The sequence below is a fragment of the Myotis nattereri genome, assembly GCF_964212035.1.
Source record: "Myotis nattereri genome assembly, chromosome: 15".
NCBI lineage: Eukaryota > Metazoa > Chordata > Mammalia > Chiroptera > Vespertilionidae > Myotis > Myotis nattereri.
The window spans coordinates 30,630,273-30,643,580 of NC_138090.1; the positions used below are offsets into that span (position 1 = coordinate 30,630,273).

At 44.4% G+C, this 13,308-nt stretch overlaps 1 protein-coding gene across 5 annotated transcripts in view; it reads left to right on the forward strand.

Annotated features, from left to right (window-relative positions):
- Nucleotides 1-13,308, forward strand: part of SPG7 (SPG7 matrix AAA peptidase subunit, paraplegin) — a 43,550-nt gene that overhangs the window by 14,910 nt on the left and 15,332 nt on the right. For all 5 annotated transcript variants that reach the window (XM_081107780.1, XM_081107781.1, XM_081107784.1 and 2 more), the window contains 3 exons: nucleotides 1,625-1,750; nucleotides 2,064-2,226; nucleotides 3,268-3,441. In XM_081107780.1, the coding sequence (XP_080963906.1) occupies nucleotides 1,625-1,750; nucleotides 2,064-2,226; nucleotides 3,268-3,441 (463 nt within the window). The remainder of the gene's footprint in view (nucleotides 1-1,624; nucleotides 1,751-2,063; nucleotides 2,227-3,267; nucleotides 3,442-13,308) is intronic.

The window sequence follows — 13,308 nt, forward strand, 5'->3', positions numbered from 1 at the left end:
GAGTCCCACAGAATGAACTCCCACGTAGGGAAGGGGAAAGGGTCCCCAACAGCCTTACTTTTAATAGCAGCATGGTGTCTCGTGGGGATGTGCCATATTTTGCTCAACCAATTTGATAATTCTTGCATATTTATGGCTATTTATTTTTGTTGTTGTTGTATTTAAAAAATACTCTGATGAATTCTATGCACATGCATCTTTTGAGTGCCTAATTATTTGCCTCATATACCTTACTAAAAGTAGATTGGCTGAAGTTTACACATCTTTCTGGGACCTTTAGCTATCCTGCCAGATTGCTCTCCAGAAATTTACCTATTAACATTTATACCAAAACTCCCCAGAATTGAGTGTTATTATATTACTTTTTAAATTTTTAATTGAATTTATTGAGGTGACATTGGTTAATAAAATTATATAGGTTTCAGTTGTAAAATTCTATAATACATCATCAGCATTTACATTACTTTTACAATCAGAAAAAAATTTACACAGTAGTGGGAAAGTCATATGGAATATAAAATAATGCAAAAGATTGTTAAGCCCTAGCCGGTTTGGCTCAGTGGCTAGAGTATTACCTGCAGACCGAAGGGTCCCAGGTTTGATTCTAGTCAAGGGCATGTACCTCAGTTGCAGGCTCCTCTCAGCCCTGGCCCTGGTCAGGGTGTGTGCAGGAGACAACTAATCGATGTGTTTCTCTCATATCGATTTTTCTCTCTGTCTTTCCCTCTCTTTTCCACTCTCTAAAAATCAATGGAAAAATGTCCTCAGGTGAGGATTAAAAAAAAAGACATTGTTAAATTACCTAATTTGTGTGTGGGAGTTTTGGGTTTTATTTTATTTTTTAATACAGTGGGGCCTTGACTTACGAGTTTAATTCATTCCGTGACAGAGCTCGTAACTCAAATTACTCATATGTCAAATCTTAAAGTGAACGAGTGAGACACGTGATGCTGGGCTGATGTTGTGGCGTTCACTGTGACGTTCGCTGTGCCAACTAGCGGTGGAGTATCTGAAGCTGGCTCATAACCCGAATTTTAGCTCGCAACTCAAAGCAAAAAATCGGCCGAGAGATGGCTCGTATCTCAAAAAACTCGTTAGGACACTCGTAAGTCAAGGCCCCACTGTATATTTTTATGGATTTCAGAGAGGAAAGGAGAGGGAGAGAAAGAGATAGAAACATCAATGATGAGAGAGAATCATTGATCAGCTGCCTCCTGCATGCCCCACACTGGGATCAAGCTGGCAACCTGGGCATGTGTCCTGACTGGGAATGGAACTGTGACCTGGTTCACAGGTCGATGCTCAGCTACTGAGGCATGCCTGGCTGGGCTGGTTTTATTTTTTTAAGGCAAATTGCTAGATGCTAGAGAGCTTTCTTACAGTAAATGATGTAAAATAAACATTTCCCCTTGTATGTCTGAAATATGACCTTAACTGCCATCTGTCTGCATGAGTAGAAAGGGTGTGGGCTGGTCCTTCTGGGTGGCAGGAGGAGGGTTCCATGAGATCCTCCAGAAATGGGGTGGTGGGGACGAAGGGGTGGCACAGGTGGAGCCAGCACTGAAGCACTCATCTTCTAGCTCTGGGAGTGCACAGCTCGATGCCTTTTGTTCTTTCTACCCAGAATCAGCTTAGAATGGCTCGTTTCACAATTGTGGATGGCAGGACGGGGAAGGGAGTCAGCTTCAAGGATGTGGCAGGGATGCATGAAGCCAAACTGGAGGTTAAGGAGTTTGTGGATTATCTGAAGGTAAGCACAGGTTCTGAACAGGAGATGGTGAGAACTACATTGATCAGATGTGTGCGCTGCGTGGTGAGCTCTCCGTGCTGAGGCGGGGGACAACATGCACTATACAAGCTAAATGCACAGTTTTGGTCAGCAGAAGGGCTGATAGCTGATCACTGATCGTACCCAGAGCCTCTGGGACACTGGCTTTTCCCAGAACCATGTGCACCATTGCTGATTCATGTCAACACATGAATTGACCTTCAAGGGATCAGTTTCTTGAAAATTATGTTAGAAAAATCTGTTGTTAGTGTCACATTATCTGCTGCTTTTCTAGAGCCCAGAGCGCTTCCTTCAACTTGGTGCCAAAGTTCCTAAGGGTGCACTTTTGCTTGGACCTCCTGGCTGTGGAAAGACCCTGCTGGCCAAGGCCGTGGCGACAGAGGCCCAGGTGCCCTTCTTGGCAATGGCTGGCCCAGAGTTCGTGGAGGTCATTGGAGGTAAGCATTGCTTGGGGGGCTGCAAACAGGCTCGCCCGACTACTTGTTCATGATGGCCCTCCTTTCACACGTTCTCCCTAAGGACTGAATTAATGAGGAAATGGGGGGAATAGAGAAGGAAAAACGAAACCTGATTTATGGGAAACATTGTATTTATATATAGAATTGGGTGATGATGTTCTTTTTTTTTTTAATATTTTATTGATTTTTTACAGAGAGGAAGGGAGAGAGATAGAGAGTTAGAAACATCGATGAGAGAGAAACATCGATCAGCTGCCTCCTGCACATCTCCCACTGGGGTGTGCCCACAACCCAGGTACATGCCCTTGACCGGAATCGAACCTGGGACCTTTCAGTCCGCAGGCCGACGCTCTATCCACTGAGCCAAACCAGTTTCGGCGATGATGTTCTTTAAAGCTACTTCCGCTTGTGGTTCAGGAGAGTGAGCATCCTCTGCAGTGGTTCTCAACCTTCCTAATGCCATGACCCTTTAATATAGTTCCTCATGTTGTGGTGACCCCCAACCATACAATTATTTTCTTTTCTTTTTTTTTTTTTTTAAATATATTTTATTGATTTTTTACAGAGAGGAAGGGAGAGAGATAGCCAGAAACATCGATGAGAGAGAAACATCGATCAGCTGCCTCCTGCACATCTCCCACTGGGGATGTGCCCGCAACCCAGGCACGTGCCCTTGACCGGAATCGAACCTGGGACCCTTCAGTCCACAGACCGACGCTCTATCCACTGAGCCAAACTGGCTCCGGCCATACAATTATTTTCGTTGCTACTTCATAACTGTAATTTTGCCACTGTTATGAACCGTAATGTAAATATCTGATATGCTATATGTGTTTTCCCGATGGTCGCGACCCACAGGTTGAGAACCAGTGCTCTAGGGTGACCTCCACTCGTTTTCTTTGCATGAGTGGATGCTTGCTGAGATTCCCCCATCTTTGTTGAGCACCTTTGGCCCCTGACCCAAGAGTAGGGTTCATCTCCCATTACCTGTCCGCTTCCTGATCCTCTGTGTCCCTTCAGGCCTTGGCGCTGCCCGTGTGCGGAGCCTCTTCAAGGAGGCCCGCGCCCGGGCCCCCTGCATCGTCTACATTGACGAGATTGACGCCGTGGGCAAGAAGCGCTCCACCACCATGTCTGGCTTCTCCAACACAGAGGAGGAGCAGACCCTCAACCAGCTTCTAGTGGAAATGGATGGTGAGCACTCTCCTCCGCTGCTTCTGTGAGGGGAGAGGGTTTCAACTCTTTCAAAATAGTCCTTTTCTAGGTGGATCATGCTGCTTATGTTTGTTATCCCAGAACCTTACACTTATGCTCATAGACATTTTATTTTTCTCCAGTCGTTGGTCTCTACTGTTTCTCCACCTCAACACCTGTCACAGGTGATGGTGATCGCAGCACACAGAGAATCATTGTTTAGCAGATAAAAGCTAGAAGCAAGGTCAGCTTAAAAACTATTCATCATCATGCTGTCCTCAAGAAACAAAGCTTTTAATTTTAAAAAGTCAGGGGAATAGTAAAGAAAAAAAAGAAAAGCAATTAGGAATACAAGTGGCAGGTCAGGCCATGATGATGTTTTCAGTCTTGAATGACCTAAGTTGATTGTGCTGTTGTGTGTCTCTCTATGTACTGTCCTGGTTGAAGGGTGAGCCAGATGGAGGGTGGAACAGGACAACTTGGAAACTGATGTGTCTGTTGCCCTGAGGGAGGTTCTTTGTTTGCCACCCTTGAAAATGACCTCTGGACTGGCTTCCACACTATTTCTTTTTCTTTCTTTTTTAATTTAATTTTATTTTTTTAATGTATTTTATTGATTTTTACAGAGGGGAGAGGGATAGAGCGGTAGAAACATCAATGAGATAGAAACATCCATCAGCTGCCTCCTGCACACTCCCTACTGGGAATGTGCCCACAACCAAGGTACATGCTCTTGACTGGAATCGAACCTGGGACCCTTCAGTCCACAGGCTGATGCTCTGTTCACTGAGCCAAACCAGTTTATGGCCCTTTTTTTATTTTTTAATGGAAATGACCCAGTAAAGGTGACATGGAATTGTTTTCTTTTGAGCTACTTTGCCAAGATATTCTTTTTGTGTTTGTGTGTATAGATATGGTATGTTCATTTTTATTGTAGTGAAGGATGCAAATAATATAAAATTTACCATTTTAACCATTTTTCTGTGTACAGGTCAGTGGCATTAAGTACATTCTAATTGTTGGTCAACCATCACCATTATCCATCTCCAGAACTTTCTCATCTTAAACTGAAGCTCTGTCCCTGTTAAACACTAACTCTCCATTCTCCTTTTCCAGTCCCTGGCACCCATCCTTCTACCTTCTGTCTGTGAATTCAACTATTCTAGGGACTTCATATGAATGGAATCATATAGTATTTATTCTGTTGTATCTTACTTATTTCACTGAGCAGAATTTCCTTCCTTTTAAAGACTGAATAATAATCCATTGTATAGATAGACTACATTTTGTTTATCCATTCATCTGTTGATGGACACTTGTGGCAATTGTGAATAATAGGCATTCAAATATCTCTTCATGTCCTAGCTGTGTAAGATCCATTTTTAGCTTTTCTTTAATCAGAATTCTAGTTGTATTTTAGCTATTGTAGATGAGGGAGACACTTTTTTCTCAATGTATTTTTGGTTCTAAGGAACTATTTATCTGTGTATTTATTTTCCCTTTTAAAGTTTTTTTACCATTTGGGATGTATATCTGTTGTCTAGGATACGGATAGTTGAATTTGATTGTATGTGACTAAGGGCAAACTTTTCTTTTATCCTCTCATTTTGAAGTAAAATAATCTCAGACTTATAAAAGCATTGTAAAGCAGTCAGAAGAGTTCCTTTATAGCTTCCCCCAAGCTTTCGAAGGCTGACATGGCTGTTACCAGGCTGTAAAGTGTCCATGGATATTCCTTTTCTGGTCCAGGATTTAGTGCGCCAACAGCACATTTAGTCTCTTTGGTCTCTTCCAGCCTGGGTCCAGTTCTCTGTCTTTTTTTATGTGTGGCCAAGACACTTCTTAAAAATATATATATATTATTGATTTCTTATAGAGAGGAAGGGAGAGGGATGGAGAGTTAGAAACATTGATGAGAGAGAAACATCGATCAGCTGCCTCCTGCACACTCCCTACTGGGTATGTGCCTGCAACCAAGGTACATGCCCTTGCCCAGAATCGAACCTGGAACCCTTGAGTCCGCAGGCCGATGCTCTATCCATTGAGCCAAACCGGTTAGGGTGCCAAGACACTTTTATAGACCAGTTTCATTTAAGGATGCTGTTCTGTGTCCTCAGAAATAGGTTGAGTCAAGCGTTTTTGACAGGAACAACACAGCAGTCTTGGTGTAACTCACTGCAGGTGGCATTGCTATGCCTAGTCCCTGGTGCTGAGATTCTGACTGAGATAGCCTCCAGCGGGCATGGCAAGGCCTTTCCACACACATTGTTGAGCAGGTCAGATGGACTGATGCATGTGGAAGCATTGTATAAGCTCTGCAAGCTCTCCAGTTTTAAAATTAAGGTATAATTTCTAACAAAGCTTAGGAAAGGGCTGTATTACACTGTAAGAATGGTCCCCCCTGGTGCTACCTTGTAGACACAAACAATCAAGATCAGAGGAGCTACCTTCCACATGAAGAGCAAGCTTTCCTTAGAAGGAATTTTTCAGAGAACTCGGTGTCTTTTTATGTTTTTAATATGTTTTTGTTTATTCTATTTTATTTTTGTTAATCTTTATCCTGGGATATTTTCCCATTGGTGTTTTTGGTGTTTTTTTTTAGAGACAGTGGAAGGGAGAGGGAGAGACAGAGAGAGAGAAACATTGATGTGTGAGAGACACATCAATTGGTGCCTCCTGCCTGTGGTCGGGGCTAGAGCCTGCAACCCAGACATGTGTCATTGACCAGAATCAAACCCGTGACCCCTCAGTCTGCAGGCTGACACTCGAACCAGTGAGCCAAACTGGCCAGGGCTGTTTTTGTTGGTTTTAGGGAAAGAGAGAAAAACATCAATTCAGAGAGAAACATCAATCAGCTGCCTACTGCATGCCCCCTATGGGCAATTGCTCTGCAACCTGAGCATGTGCTCTGACTTGAAATTGAACTGGTGACTGTTTCGTGCACAGGACAGTGCCCAACAAACTGAGCCACAGGGGGCAGGGCAAGACCTGGGTGTCTTTAGAGATGTAAGTAGAGTGAGCTGTCGAGAGACACACTCTCAAAGATAGGGGCTCTTCAAGAGTACTTTCCAGGCCAGGTTCCAGGGACCCCCTACCCTGGAGTCCTGTATGCCAGACCCGCTCTGACTCTTCTCCACCCAGTGCCTAGCTGTGGCGATTGAGTTCTGCTTTTCAGATGAGGCACTATTTTATAGTTGAAAAATTTGCCCGCCTAGTGTTGTACAGTGGTTGAGGGTCAAACCTATGAACCGGGAGGTCACAGTTCATTTCCCAGTTAGGGCACTTGCCCTGGTTGCAGGCTCTATCCCAGTAGGAGCGTGCAGGAGGCAGCCAATCAATGATTCTCTCTCATCATTGATGTTTCTATCTCTTTCTCCCTCTCCCTTTCTCTCTGAAATCAATAAAAATATGTTTAAAATATATATGTATCCATTTTTTAAAAATTTGGTGTCTGCCCTGGCTGGGTAATTCAGTTGGTTAGAGTGTTGTCCCAATATGCCAAGGTAGCTGGTCAGGGCATGTATGAGACTCAAACAATGAATGCATAAATAAGTGGAACATCAAATCGGTGTTTCTCTTCCTCTCTCTTTCCCTTTCTTTCCCTCTATCCCTCCATTTCTGTCCCTCTCCCTCTGAAGGAATATGAAAAACACCTCTGGTTCTGTCCATTGATGGGCCAGGTGGGCAGATGGTGGAGATGGGCCAGGCCTGAGGGTACCGGAGCCTAAGGTCTGCTGTCAGCTGTGACAGACCAGGCTGGGACCCATCACTGTGCATGTGATGGTTCAACTCCTGGTTGTCTTTTTATTTTTATTTTTTAAATATTTTATTGATTCTTTACAGACAGGAAGGGAGAGGGATAGAGAGTTAGAAACATCGATCAGCTGCCTCCTACACACTCCCCACTGGATGTGTGCCCGCAACTAAGGTACATGCCCTTGACCGGAATCGAACCTGGGACCCCTGAGTCCACAGGCCGACGCTCTATCTACTGAGCCAAACCGGTTAGGGCTCTTTTTATTTTTATTTTTTTTATTTTTTTTTCTTCTTTTTTTTCTTCTTTTTATTTTTTAAAAAATATTTTTATTTATTTCAGAGAGCAAGGGAGAAATAGAGAGAGATAGAAACATCCATGATGAGAGAGAGTCATTGATTGGCTGCCTCTTGCTACTGGGGATCGAGTCCGCAACCCGGGCATGTGCCCTTGACCTGCATCAAACCCGGGACTCTTCAGTCTGCAGGCCGATGCTCTATCCACTGAGCCAACCAGCTAGGGCTGGTTGTCTCTTTAAAAGAATGAATAATCTTTGTGATACTGAGTGGACAAAGATGATTAGTTGGCTGTCCAAACCCAATATGTCACCAAGTCTCACTGCCCTGCTGGATGCAGTGATGTCCATGTTTGTCAGATGGCTGTCCAAGTCTTGGACCCCAGGTGTGCTCAGGGACTGTGGAAGGATGCTGTGGGCTTCACACCGGTCCTCTCCTCTGAGCCATGGTTTTCTGAGGTTACAATGATGTTAAAGTTCATGACCTCACTTGTGGTTCTGCACACTTCTGAGTGTGACCGAGTTTCATCCCTGGTGATTATGCAGGGACTCCCACTGGCTCTCACTGTGACTGAGCACTCTGGGCCATGGGAAGCACTGCACATCTGTGTCTTTCTGCTTATATTGCTTTTTGCAATGAAGACAGAGACCACCTTTTTGGGCAGGCTTGAGCCCACCAGGAAGTATTTACCAGATGGCATCTTCCTTTGAGCTGAACCTCTCTGTGCTGCCATGAAAAGAGCTGCTTCCGCCCCTGGATTTGCTCATGCCCAGAATCCCTGACTGAAGTCCTCTTGTTGGGCTAAGCCAGTAGCAAACAAGTCCCTGTGTGCACAGACACAGCTGAGCATTCTCAGCCCTTCAGCTGTCTCTGAAGAGACTTTGTTACTCCTTTCTATTCATTGAAGTACAGAGTGTGGAGCAGATGCTATGCCGGTAGTGGGAAAAGCTCACTGAGGAAGAGAAGTCTTCATCTCATGGGTCAGGCACAGTACACCCTGCAGGACTGCCAGACTTATGTGGGAATGGCAACTGCATCTAAGAGCAGTGGGACCAGCTGAGCGAACTGTGGTCTGTCACTGCTTTATAGTTGCTTATTTTTTAATATATTTTTATTGGTTTCAGAGAGGAAGGGGGAGGGAGAGAGAGATAGAAACATCAGTGATGAGAGAGAATCATTGGTCGGCTGCCTCCTACATGCCCCCTACTGGGGATCAAACCTACAACCCAGGCATGTGCCCTTGACCGTAATTGAGCCTGGAACCCTTCAGTCCACAGTCCCACGCTCTATCCACTGGGCCAAACCAGCTAGGGCTCACCTCTTTATAGTTTGATTGGCAGAAAGAAGGCTTTGCACTGAGTGCCCTCTGCGCTAGCTGTGTTTGTCCGAACTCTGTATTAGAAAGTGTGGGAGAACATAAACTCTGATTCTGCTCGGAGTCATTGGAAAACCCCAGTTTCTGTGCATATGGCCTTTCCATTTTGTTTTTATTAATCCTCACCCGAGGATGTTTTTTTCCATTGATTTTTAAAGAGAGAGGGAGGGAGGGGGAGAGAGAGAGAGAAACATCTATGTGAGAGAGACATATTGATTGGTTGAGTCCTTCAAGAACCCCAACCAGGGCCCAGAATCAAACCTACAGCCCAAATACGTGTCCCTCCGCCACTTCCTATTTTATGTTTTTATTGGTTTTGGCGGGGGGCGGGGGGGGGGGGAGATAGAAACATCAATGAGAGAGAAACATCATCGATCGACTGCCTCCTCTACACCCCCCACTTGGGAGTGAGCCCACAACGTGGGCATGTGCCCTGACCAGGAATCGAACTGGTGACCTCTTGGTTCATAGGTCGATGCTCAACCACTGAGCCACGCCGGCCAGGGCTCGCCTTCTGCATATTAACATAGGGCTCCTTTTGCATTAATACTTATATAAATTGTGAAGTTTTGGTTGCTCCAGCACTCTTTAAAACACTGCTTCCTCCACTGAATTGCTTTTGCACCTTCATCAGAGCTCAGCTGGCATATTTAGGAATGTCTGTTCCTGGGCATACTGGTCTGCATTGGTCTCTAAGTCTAAATCTGTGCTATACCACAACATACAGCCTTCTTCACTGAGCTGCCCAGATGGAGGAGTCCTCCCACTTTGCTCTTGTCCAACAGTGTTGAAGTGCTTCTCCTTCCTTTGCCTTTTCCTATAACTTTTAGAATAAGATTGTTCTTATCTACCAAGTAGTCCTGCTGAGATTTTGATAGGAATACTCTCCTAATAGGATAGTTAGAGTGAAAAATCATGGCAACACCAGATGCTTGTGAAGATGTGAAGGAATTGCATCTTCTACACTGCTTGTGGGAATGTGAAATATGTATCCTCTCTGGGAAATAGTTTCTAAAAAAATTAAACATAGACTTACCATAGGACACACCCCTGTTTGCTCTTGCTAGAGAAAAGTTTACACAAAACACCTGTGCAGCAATGTTCACATTTTTGTAATAGCTGAAAACTGAAAACAACCCAGATGTCCTTTAGTGGGTGCATAGTTAAACTCTGCTATGTCCTTATCATGGTTTCCATGCAGCAATCAAAAGAAAGAAACTGGCCCTGTCCGGGTGGCTCAGTTGGTTGGAGCATCATCTTGCTCACCAAAAGGTTTTGGGTTGTTGTTGTTTTTGAAATATATTTTTATTGCCCTAGCCAGTTTGGTTCAGTGGATAGAGCGTCGGCCTATGGACTGAAGGGTCCTGGATTCGATTCTGGTCAAGGGCATATACCTCGGTTGCAGACTCCTTCCCGGCCCGAGCCCTGGTCAGGTCTCATGCAGGAGGCAACTAATCGATGTTTCTCTCACATCGAAGTTTCTATCTTTCTCCTCTCTCTTCCACTCTCCCTAAAAACAAATGGAAAAATATCCTCGGGTGAGGATTAACCAAAAAATATATAATTTTATTGGTTTCAGAAAGGAAGGGAGAGAGAGAGATAGAAACATCAATGATGAGAAAGAATCACTGATCGGCTGCCTCCTGTATGCTCCACACTGGGGATTGAGCCTGCAACCTGGGCATGTGCCCTGACCAGGATTCAAACTGTGACCTTCTAGTTCATAGGTCGATGCTCAACCACTGATCCAAGCTGGATGGGCAAGGTTTCAGGATTGATTCCTGGTCAGAGCACATACATAGGCAGTGGTTCGATCCCTGGTTGGGGCATGTATGGGAGGCAACCAATCGATGTATCTCTATCATATCGATGTTTTGATGTTTTTTCCTCTCTCTCTCTTCCTTCCTCTCTTAAAAAAGAAAGAAAGAAAGAATTACAAAAGAAACCTAACTGTCCTTATACAAAGCTGCTTGGATGGATCTCAAGGAAAGTATGCTGAATGAAAAAAGCCAGCCTCTAAATGATACATATTATAGGATTCAATTTATATGAGAATGTCAAAATGACAAAATTCTAAAGGTGGAGAACAGATTAGTGGTTACTAGGGGTCAGAAGGGTGGGAGATGAGGGGGTGTGACTGTAAAGGAAGGTCTTCATGATGGTGGAATCTACCTGAGTCAAGGTAGAGGTTATAGGAATCTCGTATGATAATATTGGAGAGAACGAGGTGCACACAGAGAAACAAATGCATATACGACAGTTGATGTTGAATAAGGCCTGTGGACTGTGCAATGTGGGTTTCCTGGTTTTGACATTGCTCGGTAGTTACTCAACACGCCACCAGGAAACTGGGGTGGAGGACTTCTCTACACTATTTTTGCAATTTGCTGTGTATCTACAACTATGTCAAAATATAAAGTTTCTTTAAAAAAAAATTATTTTAGATAGAGAGGAAGGTGGGGGAGAGAGAGAGATTGATTTGTTGTTTCACTTATTTATGCATTCATTGGTTGGTTCTTGTATGTGCCCAGACCGGGGACTGAACCTGCAATGTTGGCATATCAGGATGATACTCTAACCAACTGAGCTACCCGGCCAGGGTCATCACAATATAACGTTTCAAAAATGGAACCCTAGGAGATCTGCACCCTGAGGTCCATATGACCAGGCCCAGGACTGAGAGGTCTGCTATACAGGGAGGTCAAGATAACTTGTGATGACAGAGCTTTATTTATTTATATATTTATTTAAGTATGTTTTTATTGATTTTTCAGAGAGAGGATGGGAGAGGGAGAGTGAGATAGAAGCATCAATGATGAGAGAATCATCAATCAGCTGCCTCCTGCACGGCCCCTACTTGGGATTGAGCCCATAACCCAGCCGTGGGCAAACTACGGCCCGCGGGCCGGATCCAGCCCATTTGAAATGAATAAAACTAAAAATAAAAAAATAGACCGTACCCTTTTATGTAATGATGTTTACTTTGAATTTATATTAGTTCATACAAACACTCCATCCATGCTTTTGTTCCGGCCCTCCGGTCCAGTTTAAGAACCCATTGTGGCCCTCGAGTCAAAAAGTTTGCCCACCCCTGCCATAACCCATGCATGTGCCCTGACCGGGAATCGAACCATAACCCCCTGGCTCAACTACTGAGCCACACCAGCTGGGTGATGGCAGAGCTTTTAGTGTCACTACTTCCATTTTTGCTTGAAGCTCATTGACATGGCGTCCACCGTTGCCTTGCTGTTGTTTTTCTTCTACAGCCACTCTTCCTGCTATTTTTCAACACTTTTTTCCTGTGTGTGTAACTTCAGATTTCTGTATTTACAACCCTTGACCTGTGGAAGGAAGACATTTCAGAAATATGAGTGGTGAGCCCTCGCAGGTCTTCCCAACTAGCACTCTGGAATGAGTTGCTTAGGGTCCCCCTGGCACCGAGGAGTCTCTCGGGGAGTGAAGCTGCATCTGGCCAGATTGCCCCCTCCTGTCGCTTCTCGTTTTCCATGTCAGTGTTTCACTTTTCCTTAAATGGGAGTGTGAGCAAATGGAGCAGAGAAGTTGACTTGTCACATTTTTTGTGTAGTGCTTGCTCCTTTTTTTAAAAAAAAAAAAAAATATTTTTATTGATTTCAGAGAGAAAGGAAGAGGGAGAGAGAGATAGAAACATCAATGATGAGAGAGAATCATTTATTGGCTGCCTCCTGCACATCCCCTAATGGGGATGTAGCCCACAACCCGGGCATGTGCCCATGACTGTAATCAAACCCAGGACCCTTCAGTCTACAGGCAGATGCTCTGTCCACTGAGCCAAACCAGGTAGGGCTTGCTCTTGTTTCTAAATTTGTTTCACAAGTCAGAGTGATTTAAAGACATCACCTTTGCCTCAGTGAAGTGTATACCTTTCTGCATTCTCCACTCTTGGCACATGAACAGGACTGGACTCATCGTGGCTTCCTGGCTTACCGCACTCCGCAGTGCAGATGAGAGTGATGTCGCATATCTGGGAGATGTTTCTTTGAAGTTGTGGAGTGATTTTCTTAAGATGGCATGTGGTTTGGGCTCTCCTGGTGGCTGCTTTTCAGAGCCATGGGTGTCGGCTCCTCAGGTGGCTGCCTTCCCTGAGCTGGTGCATTTGGCTGGGTCCCTCACATTGTCATGGGATCCTGGAGTGGAGCGAACGACAATCATCCTTGAGGCGGCAGTGCCTGACGTGCTCTCAGGGTTTAATTCTGCGATATTTCTTCTGAATTTTACTTTTGTTAAAAGACTTTATGGTGGTTTAAAATTGTATTTGTCCATGTCAATTTATTAGAGTTTTTTCAAGTTAGGAAAAGTTAGGTCATGGCATCTTTATTTTTTAAACTTCATATTATGGAACTTTTCAAACATCCACAAAAGCAGAAGTGTGCAGTGAGCCCCCATGTCTCAGGTCATCTTCA